At 43.3% G+C, this 18717-nt stretch overlaps 1 protein-coding gene across 1 annotated transcript in view; it reads left to right on the top strand.

Moving 5' to 3' along the window:
• The first annotated feature begins 288 nt into the window (after positions 1-288).
• PPA2 (inorganic pyrophosphatase 2) overlaps positions 289-18717 on the top strand; it is a 35958-nt gene continuing 17529 nt past the window's right edge. Inside the window, exons 1-7 of the mRNA XM_084517209.1 lie at positions 289-516; positions 2218-2282; positions 3963-4007; positions 11832-11885; positions 14138-14257; positions 16599-16685; positions 17947-18073. Coding sequence (XP_084373335.1) covers positions 372-516; positions 2218-2282; positions 3963-4007; positions 11832-11885; positions 14138-14257; positions 16599-16685; positions 17947-18073 — 643 coding nt within the window. The 5' untranslated portion in view covers positions 289-371. The remainder of the gene's footprint in view (positions 517-2217; positions 2283-3962; positions 4008-11831; positions 11886-14137; positions 14258-16598; positions 16686-17946; positions 18074-18717) is intronic.

The following is an 18717-nucleotide window of genomic DNA, read 5'->3' as shown; positions in this document are numbered from 1 at the left end:
AACAAGCAGCCCCACAGCGAAACGTGACAAATTCCCAAGGTAAATCCCAAAGTAAACGGGGGGGGGGAGCGTCTGGACTCGGCAACCCCCCTTGGGGACAAGCCGCCTCCGCCCGCCTTCACCACAAGGCTGGTGCGGGACCGCGCCGCCATTTTGGGGCTCGGGGCCATGGCTCCCCTCAGGCGGCGGCGCGGCTGGGGGCGGCTCCCCCCGCTCGCCCGCAGCTCTCCCCGCTCGCCGGCGGGGCAGGAGGGCACCGCTCCCGGCCCCGGAGGCTCCCTGCCCCGCCGTGCCAGGGCTTCCAGGCGGGGCGAGGGGGCAGGCGCAGCCCCGGCGGCCGCAGGAAGGGGAGGGAGGCGGCCGCCGCCATCATGCGTGCGCTGCCGGGGCTGGGGCGGCTGCTGCGGGCGGCGCGGGGGTGGGGGTGGCCGCCGCGCCGCTGCCTCAGCGCCATGGCCCGCTACGGCACGGAGCAGCGGGGGCGGCCCAACTCGCCCGATTACCGCCTCTACTTTAGTAAGTAGCAGCGCCCCGGGGCTCCGTAAAACCCCCTCTCCTTCCTTCCTTCCTTCCATCCTAGCCCGCCTCGGGAGGGGGGCGCGGTGGGGGAGAGGCGGCGGCGGTTCCCCGCAGAGACCCCTCAGGCTGGAGGAGGCATCGCCCCTTGCGTGAGGGGGGAGATTTTGTGTGGAAAAGAAGGGCTTTTCCCGTCATGATTTCTTTCTAGAGGGGCTGCTGGGCCTTGAGGGCCGCTGTGTGCTGCGTGGCCGGGCCCCTGAAGCCCCGCAGAAGGTGGAGAGGTGCTGGGGGTGCCTGTGGCAGCCTGGCTGGCGGGGGCCATGGCAGCCTCAGCTCAGCAAGCAGCGTGGTAGCATTCCCCGCACCCTGTGACGAAGCCAATCCTCTCTCAGAAATGTCAAAAAAACAAAAAACAAAAACAAAAAAATCTCAGGGCTCAAGTCGTGAGGGACCTCCTAGGCCAACATCACTAAGGGGCTCTGGGAGAGCAGCCCCCCCAGGAGGCTGCTCAAAGCCCAGGGAAATCTGGTGGCGTGCGGCCTCGGCGTTACGTATTTGGGTCATAAAACTGGCTGTTGGAATGCCCCTGGTTTCGCAAGCACCCTCTCGGTACATCTTTGGGCCATTAGCTTCTCGGGAGTTACATCTGATGTCCGCTGGCGTCACGCACCCTGCGTGCGAGGCACGGAGCTTTTGTGTGCTGCAGAAAGTCACGTTCCCCAGTAAAAGCAAGCAGCCCACCACTAAACTTTGTTTTATTTAGGAGGAACGTCTGGGAGGCTTCCAAGGGCTGTGAGAAGCACCCTCACATGTTCCTCCGTGTTGAGGTGGTCCAAGGCTAAAAGAAGTCCTTTGTTTTTCCATTTACTGGGACAAGGGGTGCTAACAAGGGGGAACTCCTTGAGATTAGTGTTAGTACTTTGTGTTGCTGCTGCTGCTTCTGTTTATGCATCGATTTGTTGCAGTACTTCGGTGTTTGGTACATTGAAAAGTTTCTGAGTAATTTGAAATGTTTAAGCATGCGTTTTGTTCCTCCCTACAGTGAGAACAAGACTAAGGTGCAGACCAGATCCCCATTAAGCACTAAGTTATTGTCAGCTCTTTCATTTTTTTAAGGTATCGTTTCATTTCTAGGGCCTGTGCAATTATCCTATCTGTCACGTATTCTCTTGGTTAGACTTGGGCCTAATATGTTGGACAATTGTCTCTTTGTGAAATTTAGCTTAATAGAAACGCAGTGAAGTTACTGGGGCTGCACTGCCGGAAAGCCCAGGTAAATTCACTGATTGCTTATGGAACTCCACACCTTTTTTTTTTTTTATCTTTTTTTTTTTTTTTTTTTTTTTTCTCCACCTGTTAATGGTTCTGTATTGCCAGGGAGGAGGAGAAAAGAGCATGAAAGGATCTTCTCAACTTTTACATAGCTTGTATTGCCAGGTAGGAAGGACAGAAAAGTATGGCATTGTATACCGAAGCAATAATTCTCATTCTAATGAGTCATTGTCAAGCAGTCAAATACATTGTCCTGCACGGAGCTTATTTTTTGCTCTTTAGAACTACAATTCAGAAAAAAAGAAGTTTAATTGATGTATTGTGTCACTCCTTATCCTTGTATAATGCATAACAGTTCTTAGCGATGCAGGTGTCTTACGGCATGCATTTAGATTTGTAATGCTACTTTTTCGTTGTGTTTTTCAGAGAATGGAGATGGTAAATATATTTCCCCATTTCATGACATTCCACTTTTTGCTGGAGCTAAAGAGGTACGTATATTTGTATATTTGCCTTGCGACAAAAGTCATTTGTGAAATGATAACTGTTTTGTTGGTACTCGCTAGGTAAAAACGCACTTTTAAAAAAGAATATTTAGAGCATTTGAGACACAAAATCTGTAGCATCAGAAGGGGCCATTTTAATCCAGGCTGATTTCCTGTGTAACACAAGCAATATAACTCCAGCCAATTTTCTCAGCTGAGTTCAGTAACTTGTAGTAAAATGTAGTAATAATAATAAGGGTGTGAATGACCCTAGGTGTCTTCTTAAGACTCCAAGTTATTGAGGGTGGGGTAAACCTTCATGGTATTTTGTGATAATTCTTCTCTATGTTTAAGGTTTGTGTTTGTGCTCTAGAACTCACTTTTTATTGTGACTTTTTAAAAATGGCATTTTCCTACAACTGCAATTAAATGTATGCGTTTCCCCGCTGTAGGACATCTACAGCACATACTTTTGTGGCTTGTGGTGTATTTTTTTTTTTTTAATTCCCAAAAGGGGGAGCGTAATTGGAAGCCAACAACAATGCCCAAGAGAGAAGTGGTAATCGCACCTTTGGAGAATTACAAGGCGTGAGGTGCAGCTGAGCACTTTCACGTCTTGTTAGCCACACTCCCTGGAGTTTCATTATAGCAATAATGAAACGCCTGCTTTATATGTCACCGGTGGGAACTGCCAGTCTTTGGGTTAGCCTTGGGTTTGCTTATTATGGTTTGCTCGTTACACAAACATTTTGGGAGGGTTTGGGCCCTTTCCTTCACTTGTTGCTGGGACGCTATGGGTGACATGACTGGTGTGAAAGGTCAGCAGCTGTACTGCGGTTAGATTTAGAGTTCTGAAGTAATGAACCAATCTCTTCAGTTATTTAAACTGAGAGTTTAAAAGTATGGATGAAACCTTTTTGAGCAGCTGATCTAAGCATGGTAGTTGGTGGAAGATGTGAGCCTCGTTCAGAGTCATTACTGAGATGCTCTGATCAGTTGGTGCTGTTGATGGAAGAGCAATGGGCGTCTTCACCCATGTGTTACGTGGTGGCTGACCCCACACCCAGAGTTTAAGGTTTGGAGGGACAGATTATGGTCTGTGGCTTCTCTGTAGATTAAATTACAGCACAGCAATGTCTGATGAAGGCATAGAGCCTTTGATTTTGGCTGTGTGAGCAAGGAAAGAGCTTTCTGTGGGATGTAAGGGGGGAGCATGAATGCGAGTCATCGTGAAGGTGTGTATAAATTTTGCTTTCTTTGCAGGAGGAGGAGGTAAGGCCTTGTGTGTTACATTCTTTCCCTCCTCTGATCTAAGCATTGTGGACTTTAATTTTATAGTGGGTAACTCCAAGCCCATTTTCCATTCTCTGTTCCGTTTTTTATCTTTTTCAAGTGAACAAAAGGGTGACTGATGTGTTTTTAACTAGCTGATGCCTAAACTGCTGCTTGAAATTAAGTAGCTGGGAGAAAGTGGATGTGTCCATGTGCGTTTTTATCTTCCTCTGCCAACACTGGGAAGGTTATAATTCACAGTCAAACAGGACCAACTACCTGTTTTTAAAAGTTATAGTTCAGGCCTTCATACTTGAAAGAGGATGTTCAATTTGCATTTAAAACTAGTAATGTCTGTATTTACGTGAATACAATATTGTTCTCTAATGCTCCTTATTCGTACTTTCCCTACAGGATAAAGAGATTCCTGCAAAGAGGTCAAAGACTACAGCGAGCGAGGTACAGCTAAGTTCTCCTTTTCTCTCCCTCTTTTCTCTCCTCCACATCATTTTGCTGTTCTGCAAAGTGATCTTTCACTGAATACAGTTGACATATCTTCAAATGCAAGTCTTTTAGGCTTAAAGGGATTTAATATTCTCCCTTTGAATGGGCCTCAAATGTCAGAATTCTTTTATTCATCAAGATGTTCTCAAAGACAAACACTTTTATACCACTCTCTGAAAGGTTCATTATGACTATTGCAGCATAGATATGTAATCTTTCTTTTGCAAAAACATTTGCAGTGAAAAACGTCCATTAATGAAATATTCATTATGCTCTGGCTGGGCTTTAATTTTGGTATGTATACAAAACTTCAGAGATGGCAAGTATGTTAGGGCAGAAATGAGAATGAGTATCGGCTTTTTACACCTGGGGGTGTGTCACTTTCTGTGCTCGTTTGGAAAGCCCAAAGAGAGAAAATCACATCTGCTGATGGTTCAGCATTAAGCAAGTGCTAAAGCTGAGCCTAGAAGCCCAGAGAACATGGCAGGTCTGTTCGAGCTTTCTCTGTGAAACAAGAATTGTTTATGCAAACGCCCTTTCCAAAATGTAGCAATTTTTTTTTGCAGTGTTTGCCTTGCCCCCCCCACCCCCCATCTTCTCAGTATCTGTTTGCCAGTCATGTTGCAAAACTGTAACTGCCCCTCTAATGTGAAAGAAGTGTCCCAACTGTCTGCATTCCCACAGTTTTGCAACTACTGTGTGGCACACTGCTTCTCGTACTGTACGCCAGTCCCCAACAAAATCTTGCTCTGTGCATTTCCTCTGCCTCATGATTCTTTCAATCTGTGGTGCTTCATAACACTTCAGTTTTCCTGCTGTTTGGTGCCCATTTAAGTGCTGCGTGGTAGATGTAGGATCATGCCTGATAGATGAGTTGTTGAGGAGAAAGAGTATGTCCCAAGAGCCTTTCTTAACAGCCTGGCATCATGAATTCCCAACTACTGGCCTTAAATGCTGTGTCAGTATCAGCTGGTTGCCAAGATGCAGAGCCTGTTCTCTACAGTGTCTCAAACTGCTTCTCTCTGTGTGGTGGGAAGTATGATGGCTTGTGTAAAACTGTTTCTAGTTCCCTTTTTCAGATCTCTCGATCAGTCTATAAACAACAACAACAACAAAAGCCTGTGAAGCTGAGCAGCTCTTCTTTCCCGGGCTAGTGTAGACACACCATAGTTGCTTCACATAACTCCTGATAGGAGAGAACTCTGGACTGTGGTTTAACAGAACTGTGGAAAAGGAGCAAAGGCAAATCATAGAATCATAGCATCACTTGGGTTGGAAAAGACCTTTTAAAATCATCGAGTCCAACCATTAACCTTGCACCACCGAGTCTACCACTCAGCCATGTCCCTAAGCACCACATCTGCATCTTTTGAATTACCTGCAGGGATGGTGACTCAGCTACATCCCTAGGGGAGCCCGTTCCAAAGCTTTGCAACCCTTTCAGTGAAGAATTTTTTCTAATATCCAACCTAAACCTCCCCTGGCACAAGTTGAGGCCATTCTCAAGAAGAACGCTGTAAGGAACAGCATCAGAAGCCTTACCAACATTTAGGTAGACCATATCCACAGCCTTTCCCTCATTAACTAATTGGGTTTACTTCTACTTAAATACATCGGCAAAAAATTTAACACACTCAGCATTATTTAGTATGATTTGACTGTGGTCCTACACTTAAATGGATGAAAGTTAATACTTTATTTTGTTAGAGTCATGGTATTGTATTAATACTTCAGTTTTGGTCTTCAGGCATCTCATGTGAGTATGCAAGCGAATGTGCAGTTTATAGGCTTTCCAAACACGCTTGGTCTTAGATGGTAAAATAAAGGAATGCAAAACATTTAGAAAACCCCATTTCATCATTATCGTCGGGAGGTGGGGAGAAAAGAGAGGGATCTTTGTGTTCAGGGAGGTGTTGTGTCTTACGCCGGGTTCTTGAGCAGCTTGGGTCACCTTGGCCTGGTGAGAAATGTATCAATGCGTGCTTGTATTCAGGGAAAACGTGGCTTAGTCAGGGCATAAAGGGAAACGAGGAATTTAGTGCCATGTACTGACGGCTAAAGATCTTTGAAGCACTGTAATCAGTACCCTGGTCTAGGGATGCAAAAGCTACTGCTGCTCCTGGACGTTCAGTTGATCCTTGCTGAGTTTGGACAGAATTCAAAGGTGATGGTTCCTCTTGCCCTAGAAACCAAGTGGCATCTTTAAGACTTGTGACCTTCCAAACTCAAATAAATTTAGCTTTGCAGCCACTGTTGACAACTGAACTTCTGTGTTTCATGGATTTTTTGGGGTTAAGACTCGAGAGAAGTTACTTTCGGGGAGAAACTGTAGTTGGAAGAAATCATATTCAGCTTCAAAATTGTTCAAGGTCAGTCTCAAACTTGCTGTCAGCTTGCAGTCTGAATCTCTGCTTTGTCTTCAGCACAGCAAGCACTTGGGATCCGCTCTGTCCAAGCAAATCTCTCTGAAAGGCATCAAAAGTTTCCCCTCTGTGTCTGAGAGGCTGGATGTTTCTGCTGTGGTTACACTCAGACCTGTCAGAGGCAGATTGTTGACCATGGTCTTCCATGTCTGGCAGCGAGAAGGTCTGAAGAGGTCATGGTTTTCTTTTCAAGACAAATGTGAAGTGTTGCTTCCCTGCTGTAATGAAAGAGGTTCTAATCCACTTGTCATGTATATGTCTTGGGTAAAGTATTCACATTATCTCATTCAGCGGGCTCAGGTGTTCTTAATACAAAGGTTTATTTAAAATATTGGCCTTAGAAAAAGAAATCTGTCCAAGCTTGTAGAGATTATACTCCAAACTTGCAGACACCCACCAGAGCAGTTGATAAAGAATAGGAGGAAGTAAGACAGTGTTGGTTGTTGTGTCCTGTGGATTGCACAGTGCTGGAATGCCCCTGGGGACTTGAACTTTTCCTGTTAGGCAGGAGCTTTTGATAAATTAGGCAGTCAGGTGAGGTACAAGTGGTCATCGCAGTGGTCATGCACGCTGAAGAAGTGATCAGGTGAAGGGCCGCATGCTGGGAACGCAGTTCAGAGCTGTGGTGGCAGAGTGGTCTTATGATAAAGTCAGCTTGTTCCGTAAGGAGGGAAAAGCTGGCATCGTTCCCACATGGTGCAGGTGCAAACTCTGTATTCTCTCCGAACTACAGCTTCTGTAGCCTTCAGTCATTAGACACTTTTTGGGTACGTGTAAGCTGGGCTGTAGCGTGTCTGTTGTGTGTGTTCAGTACTGCAGATCAGTGAAGGTTTTATCCTGATGCATGAAGCCACCCAGCCTTTTTCTGTGGATCTGTCCAGTAGCTGCAAATTTTGCTTTGTGTTCTTGTAGATTACTTCTCAGTGTTTGTTAATCTTCACTCAGCTCTCCACTTAAAATCTACCGGAGTAGTGTTGGTTTACTGTGAAGGCTGCATCAGCGATTTGATCGAGCTGAACATGAAAGAAATGGTTCCTTAAAACTTGAGAAAGTCTGTGTTTAGTTTTCGTCCTTGCCAAGGCTCTCCCCTGAGGAGCTGTGCAGGTAGATAGATGTGTCCACTAATCAGCGTGTGCCTGACATCAAGCCTTATACCAGGAATGCTTATGAGACAGGCACTCATTTTATAAGCAAGCCCCTCAAGATGTATTTCTCGTATTTCGTGTTAGTCCTTCTTTTTCTCCTTTTTTTCCCCCCTTTTTTTTCCCTTCTTTTAAACTTCTGTTCATGAAAACATCGCCCTTTGTTCAGACTGCTGCTGGACTGCAGCTTGTCCTTTCAGTTCTCGTTAGTCCTCAGGGGCCCTATGTAGTGAATGGCTGGTGAGACTCCCTCTAACATTGCAAATGAGCAGGCAAAAAATAAAAAAAATATATATTTTTGTTTCTTTTCTCTGTCTTGTGAGTTCAGTTTCTCCAAGAGGAGGGTCAACAGCCCCCAAATGCAGCCTTAATACTTCCAGATTTATTTTAAAGCACTCTGCTATAAAAATGGCTGAAGGAAATGTGAGCTTCAGCTTACTGCTTCTCCCTGTCGTGCAAGGCTGATGGTGAATGGCAATCGGGCCTTAAAACGTGACTTTTAACAATGAGATTATGCTGACTTTCTGTTCCTCTCTTCTTGTTTTGTCACTCTCCTCACTCTCCATACCTTGCTCCACTTCTGCTTAAAATTAGCTGAAAGTTCAGAGTTGAGCTTTACCTATTGCACTCCTGTTTAAATCCCTCCCCTCAAATATACCACCTGGGGAACTTGGGAAGATTCAGGAAGGAAATAGTTGAATAAGAAAAGCATAAGTCAGGTAAGAAAGAACTGTTCCTGAGATGGATGCATGGGAATCCAGAAGGGCAAAATTCAGTGTCAGAAACGTGCTTCATCGCTTTTTTAGTGACACGTGATGCTCAAGTTGGTAATAAGCAGCTGCCATCAAAATGAGCTGTCTTCTATAAGAATCTGTACAGCCAGAGCCAGCAGTTATTTTTGGCCACTGGTCACAGCGGAGAGAAGTGTGACTCACAGTTTACCTGGGTACAACAGGCTGTATTTTCCTTGCTTTTCTCAACACTTGCTGCATGAGCATGCTGAAGTGTATTTCTAGATCTTTTTTATCTTCCTGTGGTTTTCTTTTAAAAAAAGGAAAAAAAACAAAACAAAAAAAAACAACCTTGTTCCTGTTGTCTGTGTGAAATATCAGCCAAAATAATTATGTTAAAAATTGTTTAATTCAAATGGAATGCACTAAGTTGCCAAAACTTGTTTAAAAAAAAATAAAAAAATCACTAAAGCAAACATTTTATTTATGTTCTGCGTGATTTGCCATGTGGTGCAGTTAGGCTGTCTTTCCTAGGAGATAAAGGATACCATTTGGAGAGAGTTCCTTTTTTCTGATGTCGTTCCCTGTTCATGTTCAGTTTTAGGAATTGGGAAGTATACTTTTGACCTCTCTGTGTTGACCAAATGGATTTTTCCCCCCCTACCTCCTCCAGCTATAATAGGGCAAAAGTACAAATGTCTGTCTTCTGCTCACATTAACCCCAAACCAAACCAGCTATGTAATACCCTGGGTGAGGCATCCCTCCGGGCTCTCTCAGGGCACTTTTCCTAGCTCCCAAGTTCTGTCCCTTCTTCTGAATCTACATGAAGTTTGGACTTTGGCAAGCAGTTAAATGGTAAATTTCCTAAAGTAACAGTTTTCTTACTGAAAAATTAACTTTGGGGACTTCTCTTTCTGTCACTGGAAGGTGTGTCAAGTGGGTTGTTGGAGCAGTCTCACCATGGCTTGAGGGAGTAGAAGCACTCACTTGGGTTTTTGGTGAGGTGAAGTTTTTTTCCTTTTGCTGATTGAAGATAAGATCAATTTCCAGGTGCACTGACCAGCCAAAACTCACCGCTGGATTGTGTAAGCAGTTGATGTGTGGAGATGTGATGGGCGACACCTTTCTGTTTGCAGCGGGGGCGAGGAGTTTTGCAGCAAGGACTTGAGGGAAACTGTGCGAGTGGGCAGCAGGAAGAGGTGCCTGGCCTGGGGAAGTCAGCGTGCTGGAAGAAAATGCTGGATGACATTTAGGCAAGGAGGGAAACAAGATAGGAAAGCAGAGGAAAGAAAACCTGGAGAAATACACTCCTCTCTTTCCATCTGTCAAAACTGTCTAATACGTGCTCTCCTTTCCACCCCAGTGAATCCTGCCTCATCACCGTGAAAATGTGATTACCCTATAAATAAAACTTTTTATTTTTTAATGTAAGCACTGCATGAAGTTACTTAATCTCTTGTAAATGCCTGTGGCAGCTTAGCATTAGAAAGAGTACTTCCTTTTTTTTTTTTTTTTTTTTTTTGCATACGAATTAATCTGTCAGGCTGTCACATTTAAGACTCTTGACAATTCCCATTTGACTGATAACACAAATTATGGAGGCCTGGTCTTAAAGCTGGGTTAAATCCAAGAGATTCGTTTTGGAAGAGCATTGTGTGCACTTCAGTCCAGCCGTTGTCCAGTCCCATGGTATTGCTCTGGTGAGGACTTGGCGTAGCTCTCGGCCAATTAAAGTTCAAAACAGCATTTACAGGTCGTTGTGTTTGACGCGGTGAGGAAAATGTGCAGTCACATCTTCCCAGCAAAAACCTCAGCCAGTGAAGGAGGGAGCTGTTGTGTTTAATTCCCGGAGCAGTCCGTAAGTTTCTGCCTGTAGCTGCCAGTCAGAACAATTCTTTGGCCCGCTGGCAGTTCTCTGAGAGCTTCTTGTCAGCACTGGCTTCTGTGCCGTGCATTTCTTTTTCCAAATGCTTCTGAGATGGATGTGCAAGCTTTATTTGGCTCTTTTCCAGCCTTGCCCTTACCTGCTGCTGCACGTACAGTACTTTGTTCTGGGTCTGCTGCCTTAGTGTTGACATCTTTGAGCTCTCTGTTTGAGCACTTGTCTGCTTCAGCTGTGCTTATGTACACAAGGTGTGCCTCGTGCAAGCGATCCGAAGCACCTTTCTCCTTTTTGTTCTTTCCTCTTGTTTAATGCAGTTGGTTATGACCAAATAGGGAAAAGTGATTCCATCTTATGTGCTTAGACACCACAAATTGCAATATGGGCGCAGTACTTAGGGATGGCAAGTTGCATTCAAATTTCCTGGAGTTTGCCATCAGGATTGTGCGTAGCGTGGGATCTCATGGGGAGAACCGTGAGGGACAGCTGGGATTTTCCTCTGCTTTCTCGCTTGCCCCATTCCTGTTGGGAGAGGAGATCACAGAACCATTGGATTGACATTAATCAATTGACTGTGGCATTGACCCTCCTAATTGTGTGTGTTGGTTGCAGCTGTAGGATACAAAGAGGAAAATCCAAGTATTTAAGTGTCTGCTACAGCCTTCATTGCAGTGTAGTTCAAGTCAGCGCCATTCTTCAGTTGGTTTGATTTTATTTTTCCTACTTACATCTTCAAAACCATATTTAGTATTTCCTGAGCTGGTGCCATCCTTTAATACCAACACAAGTTTTCTTTCTGTATGGAGAGATGTCCCAGGCAGTGGGATATTTGGGGTTATTTCAATAATTGTGAAGAAAATAGGTCATAGGCATTGCTGGGTGGTTTGGCCTAGTTACCCATTTTGATTAATACTCTGTCCTCCTTAGTGCTTGGCCCTGACAGCTTCAGAAGAGAGCTTGCAGCAGTTACACATCGCTTTTCTCATGTCTTTTTAAAAATTCTTAAACAATTTTCATTCTGTTTCTGCTGGGAAGAAGGCTTATGCGAACACGAAGTGCCTGTGTCCATGTCCTTTCTCTGCCATCACTTCTGGATTCATTTGGCCTCACGTCAACCAGATTGGACTGAGAGTTGTCAGCAGTTATGTTTTTTGTATGGTGACAAAAGGAAGACCTGAAGAAATAAATCCCTGTGGTGGGGGCAGACACTGCCCTTACCAGTGCCTGAGGGGAGCTGACTCTTTCCTATAGAAATGTCCAATCCTTTTTGCCAGTTGCTCTGAGCACTGCCTCGTCATGAACCAAACCATTCCACAGGCTTATTGAACACTGTGTGAAGGGTAATACTGATACTGGAATAAAAAGCATCACGTGTGTCTCCATTACTCCTTGTTTGCATTCTCAGAGGTGAACGGGGGTGGAGGATGAACTGGGGAGGTTGAATGGTACTGTGAGGAACTCAGTGAAGTGTACTTTATGTAAAAGCAGCTGGAATAAGTGAGATTTGCTGCAGCTGAATGCAGGAGAGAGAATTTCTTACTGCAAAATGCTAGTTACCGTGTGGGTTTTATTTTCAGTTCTTTCCCTGTTTCTGTTTTAGGTCCTGTTTAATATGGTCGTGGAAGTGCCTCGCTGGACAAACGCAAAAATGGAGGTAAATAAGAAAAATACCTTGAATATATGGGCACTGACGGAAGTTACAGCAGCGCGGTGGGGTTCAGTATTCAGAGTTTAATCGGTGTGGATTGCTCTTTACACGTAAGGTGCTGAGGTTGTAATTGTTTCCCCTTTGCAGGTGAGCACTGCTTCCTGCCAGCTCCAGACAGCAGAGCACAGCCCACCTTAAGCCCAGCACTCTAGGGCTCTGCTGCTTAGTTGTCCTGCTGCTCGCTTGTAAAACATTCGGTTCAGAGGCTCTAAATCCTCTCACTTCCAGCGTATAAATGGTAGTGTGATAGGCTACGTCCTGACAAATGGAGTGGCAAATGAAAAAAGGTTTCCTTGTGACAAAAACTACGTCAGGGCCTTGCTCTTTTGAAGTATCTGCTCCTGCTGGAAGATGTTTTGAAAGGAGAGCCCAGTGGTTGTTCCTCCGCTCTTGTAATGTAGAAGCTGAGTAATGCTTCATTTGTAGAGTTGGTGAAACAACAGACCTCACCAGGATGTTTCTTATCTTCCTGAACATTTGTAATAGTTTTAGAAATGCTTTCCAGATGCTTTCAAGGAATTTTGTGGTTGAGCTGTTAAGCTACGTCGACTACTAAAAATAATACCAAGGAGCCTTCTGGCCTCTTGGTTCAGAACTTTTTCTCCTTTCCCTGATGCTGGAGTAGCATTTGAACTGCGTTTATTGCCTGAGTTTTAATTCCAGAAGTACGGCTACTTTGGGTAATCAGCTTGTATTTTAGGATGGTTTATTGCAGAAGCTGAGCTCTATTTTTCAGAGTTTCCCTTTGCCATTGAAGCCATTGCTTAAAGCATATGTTGCTCTCCTTCTTTTCTTGGCATGTTTCATTGAGTGTGGAAAGGTTTGCTGTCCTGTGAGGTTCAGAAATCAGAGGGCTTGGACATTTTCTGGCTTGGTATGAGCCCAGGTGCAATACATAAGGTTCCTGTGTTAAGTAAGGCAGAGAGTTGCCTTGCCTTGTCATCATGGCCTGACAGTCCTTCAGTGCAGACTCATGGTGCCAGCACCAGCTCTTATCTGTGTCTGTGTGCTGAGATTCCCTCGCTTGGAGTGGAGACTGTAGGAAATGAAACCTTGAATGTGTTGCATTTCTCTTGTTCTTCAGTAGATTCTATTCAAAGTGCTCTTTATGAAATTGTATTGGTCCCTGCCCACCGTTGTCAGTTAATCTTTGCACCGGTTCTTGTCAAGAGAAAACAGTGCTGAGCTCCACTTCTGCCAAAACCCCAGGTGGCATATTCAGAGTCTTTACCATTAACGTAGGAAGCATGCAGAATCAGGTGTGAAAACAGAAATGTGGGGGGGTTACTTACAGAGTAACTGCCTGCTGTTGACAGGACAGTGTGGTCTGAAAAAGAATTCATTTGGGATGACTTTGCTGCTATTATTCTAGCTAAATGACAAGGGTGTTTTAAAATGGATGCGAGTACAAGCTGGTATGGCCTGAGCCAGGGTGTGCTCAAAATCTGTAACAAATGTGAGCTGGTTCAGATGAGTCAAGCTAACAGGGGTTTTGTTGTGGTGAGGAGTGGCAAAAGCACAGTTCAGGTGAAGTAGGTAATGTGTGGTGGGTAACTCATGGCAGCGGGTTGGTATTTGAGGTTTTGGGGGGATGATGACAGTAATAAGCTGCTTTGCAATAATTAGCTCAGTCCTTCTGGGAGCACTACTGCAGGAGTAAAAACACCTTCTAACGCTAATTGAACTTGGTCCAAGCCAGCAAGCTTTTTTTGTCCCCACTAAAAAAGCATTTGTTTGCTGAGAGGTGATGGAGAGAAGGGGTGTATGCAGTAGGAGAGCAATGAATGGGGGGTGGGTGAGATGACGCTGAAACAATTCCCCTGCTGCTGTCAAAGCCCCTGTTGTCTGAAGAACTTTCACCATTTGTATCTTTGTTGAATTTGTACCAAAGTTCAAGCGCAGGAGCCTCTGACTTAGGTTTCTTTCAGCATTTCTGTTTGACTGGGACAGTCTCCTCAGAAATTTATGACTTTCCCTTCTGGATTCATTTTTCTTGCATACTTCACAGCATTATTTAAAACCTTAATAAGCAGCTTTTTGAACATGGCTCTCGAGACTTAGAGCAAGGCCATCATGCTTTTAATACTCCTCGAACAACAAGCACGTGCTCCCAGATGGAGCTAACTGGTTGGGTACGGGATGAATTGCTTTCCATCTGACACTTCTTCCTTTCTCTCTGTCTTTCACGATCTGTTTAGATTGCCACCGAGGAGCCGTTGAATCCCATTAAGCAAGATACAAAGAAAGACAAGCTCCGATATGTGGCAAATATCTTTCCTCACAAGGGTTATATATGGAATTATGGTGCCCTCCCTCAGGTAACATTTTTGTTATAATGGTGAAAGTTTTCTGTCTTCTGTGGAAATTGCCTTGTAAATCTTGAGTACTGCCGGAATGCAAATCAGTTGCAAGAGAGATGGTTCTCTTTGATAATTTGTAAATTAGGATTTTTTTATCTGAAGCTTTATTTTGTCTGTAAATTTGGATCAGAATTTGGGTGTGGGTATAAATACAAGCTCAGTTTCAGGAAGGATTTAAATGATGAAGAAATCTTGAGTCTTTAGCCTGCATCCATATACCATAGTGAAAAATAAACTGTTGTGGTCTGGCATTCAGAATATTTGTTCAAGTAGCCCCTTCCTGTTTAAGCAAGACATTTTTAAACTCAGTTAGGATCTTCGTGTATTGCAGCACGAATGTTAATTGATATTATTTCTTAATATCTTTAAGAAAGAGGAACACAAGGACTTTTTCTTTAGATTAAACCTCAACTGCCTTAGTTAACTTTGCTCTGAATTTGGAGACTTTACTGATCATGGCACTTTCAAAACTTTGAGTCTTGGAGAAAAAACAATTAATGTCTGAAATTTTTAACATAATTAAAGTTTTAAAACTTTTTTTTCATTACTCTGTATAACACATTGGATTGAAAGTAGTATTTATGATCAAGATGAAACTAAAAAAAATATTTCTTTACACTTAAATGCATGAGCACTGAAAGTTTACTCCTGAAAATCTGCTTCCATATTTCCTCCCTGAAGAGGAGATACCAGGTAGGTGGTGGAGGAGGACAGTGAAGTCTTTATCCAGTCAGCAGTCTGAGTAGTCCGAGTTTCCAAGTAGGCATTGTTGGGAACCAAGAGTTCCATTTAATATTTTGAAATTTGTTTGTGCCTTCGTACAAAGCCAAAATTGAACACTTAAATATCTTCCTGCACAAAGGGCGTTATTTTGGACTGATGACACATTCCCCAAGAGATACATTCAGCTCCCTTTACTACCTTGTCAGTCATACAGCTGGAGATAATTGTCTTTCCTTTTTTTTTTTTTTTTTTTTTCCTGTAATGACTTTAAAAGGTCACTTGGATCATTATACTTGTCCAAGTCTAAACAATACTCCAGATTCTTACTAGCTACTATCACAAACCCTGGGCCTGATCCAGTTCTGGGTCTCCACTATCTCAAGAGGACTTTTCATCAGGGTCAGCAGTTGCCAGAAATTCTTTTAGCTATATGCTAGGGCTGATACATATTTGTGGCGGCTGTTCTATGTTCTGGAACAGAGAAGAAAAATTACTCTAGGAGTGTAATTGTTGCAGGAATTGCTGTGCTGTCTAGATAACACTACCATTCCTAGCTAGCTTCCCTTCCATTCTTACAGAAACTACAGGTGGAGAGGTGCAGCTGGGCTAGAGAATGGCACTGATAGAATGAAGCCTTAAATGAGTGCTTTGGAAGAATATTGGAAAAATAAGTTTTAGGCTGAAATTCTCTCTTGACTCCACTTCTGTCATTTTTTTCTGGTAATGATGCTGCTATCTAAATACCTGACCATTTGCTTTTCACAGTTGTAGCATCAGTCAAGTTCTCAAGAACAAGAGTATGAGTTGGAGGCTTGACCGTGGACAGCTGGAGCTAGCAGTATAGCTCCTTGTAGATGGTTTTCTAACATCTTTTCCACAAAACCTCAATGGTCATAAAATTCTTACCAGAAAAACTTCTCAACTGTAGAATGATGTCTTTCATTCCAAGCAAGTAAGAGACAAAACATGTACTGGCCTTTTTATAAAGTTGTACTAAGCTCGCTGTGATTCCTTGCTCATATGGAGCTTAGAGCAGGGATTTGAACTTGTATCTCAGGGAACCTTGTTTGGTCTCAAGCTGCTGGCAGTTCTTGGGCTTGTGCGCATCTTTGTATGCAAAAACACTCAGAAAAGTTTCAGACCTAAATTCAGAAAATAAAGTCAGTTGGATACTGACAATTCCATACCCAGGAGCTTGGTAAGCTCAGAGTCTAGATGATTTCGAAAGCAACTTAAGTTAGTGTGGGTGTATCTAAAGAGTATAGTAAAAATGTCGTTGTAGAATATCCTAATTTAATCCCACAAGTGTTGGTAATTAGAAAAATACATGTTCTGGCTCCTCTGACTTGATCACTGCAATATCATAAAGTGTCTTCTGTGTCTTTGATGCAGTTGATCCATTTGTTACAGTCCATGGTTTGTTTGGAGTCTTTTTTTTTTTTTTTTTTTTTGAGCAAGTCCATTCTCAGCAAGTTGACATTTTTGTTGGTGTTTGTATTAATCTCAGTAATTTAGTGGTTAGGTGAATTGTAACTGCAGACCAGTTGGTAACTCATAGTTCTCTTTCCTTTGACAGACCTGGGAAGATCCAAACCATAAAGATGACATTACAGGATGTTGTGGGGATAATGATCCTGTTGATGTTTGTGAGATCGGTTCAAAGGTTGGTTTTTATCAAGATTAATTCAATGATTTGGTAATAGCTTTTGAAAGAGAATGGCAGGTGGGAAACAAGAAAAGGTGGCAGTAGTCAGTCTTGGGGTGACTACAATATGAGCAGAGGGTCTAAGAATAGATAAGAAAATGGTGGATTTAAAAACAACAGTAAAAAAAAAAAAAAAGGATCTTGTAAAGTCTGGGTGCTGGATAAAAGAGAAATCTGGAGATGGACACTCTGAAGTTGTATAGCTGGACAGTGTGTTCTGGATGGAGGACGAGAGGGTTAAGATTTGCAGGAAGGAAAAAAAAAGACTTCTTTTTCCCCTACTAGCAGTACTAGAGATAAGACTGGCATTCTGAAAGATGAAGAAATATGTCAGTGTCATGCACGTAAGATTGTAAGGTCAAATCCGCATAGGGGGTAGGTTTGAGTTCTCCCATGGGTGCAAAAAGAAACAGATCCCTCTTTAGAGGAGAAGAGGAACCTGTCGCAGTTAAGAGATAAGGAGTGGGTGGATGAAAAAGAGGCACAGCAAACACCAATAATAGGTGTAAAGGAAAGGTTTAGCTCACTGAAAGAAACTTGCATGTATCTGGAGGCAGCAAAGAATCCTCTGCGGTACCAAAGATAGGGTAAATGAAATTAATGAGTTTGGATGAGGGATCTCTTGAACTATGTAAGGGAAAAGGAAATTTAACTGGTGACCTTAGCAAAGGTGGCTTCACTTGAGTGAAGGAACCTAAAGCTGAATTTGAGGGAAGCCAGAAAGAGTTGAAAGGAAATAGTACCTGCTGTGAAAAAGGTCCCCAGGAGAATGCAAAAAAGAGTTGTGCTCATGTTTTGGGAGTGGGTGGGTGCCTCTGTGTGTGTGTGTGTCCAAGAGACAGATGATGACCAGGAGTTGAGAAAGCAGAGAATCAACAGGCATGAAAGAGCTAGAAAATGAGTAAGAGGTGTTTTTGACTTGCAAAGTGGGACAAAGATCAAGAAAGTGTGTGGGGACGTAGGGTAGAAGAGAAGGACAAATATTGTAGCTTGCGTTGTCTCCTTAACTAAATGCTGATGGGAGAAGAGAAGTTTTAAGAATTGACAAGGTAGGAGAAAGGCTGCTAACATGAAGGTGATGTGTATCTGGTTTACAGATTGATCTTGTAATTCTGGTAGCTGCTGGCTGAACAGGTAGCAAGCCATGTTGTCTGCAACATAAAAGATGAATTCCGTGTAGCATTTTCCAAACCTTTTTGAGATTATGTTCTTTTTGCAGGTTCGTTCTTCTGGTGAGATTGTTAAAGTGAAGGTGTTGGGTGTTTTAGGTATGGTTGATGAAGGAGAGACAGATTGGAAGATAATTGCCATCGGTGTGGATGACCCGGAAGCCCAGAATATCCACGGTAAGTGTAGTTCCACCTATCTTATAGCAAGTTGTGTCAGCAACTGCAACAATTGTACCTGAATTTGGGCCACGGAGGAAAAGAAAAGGTAGATAGGCAAGAAACAAAAACTTTTATTTTTTTTCATTGTTTAAATTCAGATATTTCCTTCGCAAAGGGCATGTGTGTTTTCATTCTAATGGTTCACTGGGATTTTCAAGAGGGCGTGTCAGGCAGAAAGTCTTTTGACTTCATAAACACAATTCCCTTAGAAAGTGACCTCTTAAAATTAGCCTTACTTCCTTTGTAGTAGTACATATTTACTCACTCAGATGACGTACTACACTGTTTTCCTTGCTGAAAGTGTTTTTTTCCTTTTGTATTTGTGGGCGTTGTATTGCATTCTGAGAAGGGCTGTACATTTTCAACATTTTGTCATTTGTAACTGGGTTACTTCCAGGGATTGTTGCCTAATAAGAGCGATTAGGTTTCACCTTTTAGCTTGGAAATTTGCAGCGTAAGCTGCTGAAGCAGATCACCCTAGTATCGGCCCTGATGATGACCAGCTTTGCAGGGTGAAATATCCTGTGCAGTCCTCCCTGTGACCTTGCTTCTGATATCCAAATGGAATTCAAGAAGTAAAATGCTTATGTGTAGTAGTGTGA

This window comes from Aythya ferina, assembly GCF_964211825.1.
Source record: "Aythya ferina genome assembly, chromosome: 4".
NCBI lineage: Eukaryota > Metazoa > Chordata > Aves > Anseriformes > Anatidae > Aythya > Aythya ferina.
The sequence above is the reverse complement of the archived record's forward strand: the minus strand, read 5'-3'. Positions and strand labels throughout refer to the sequence as shown.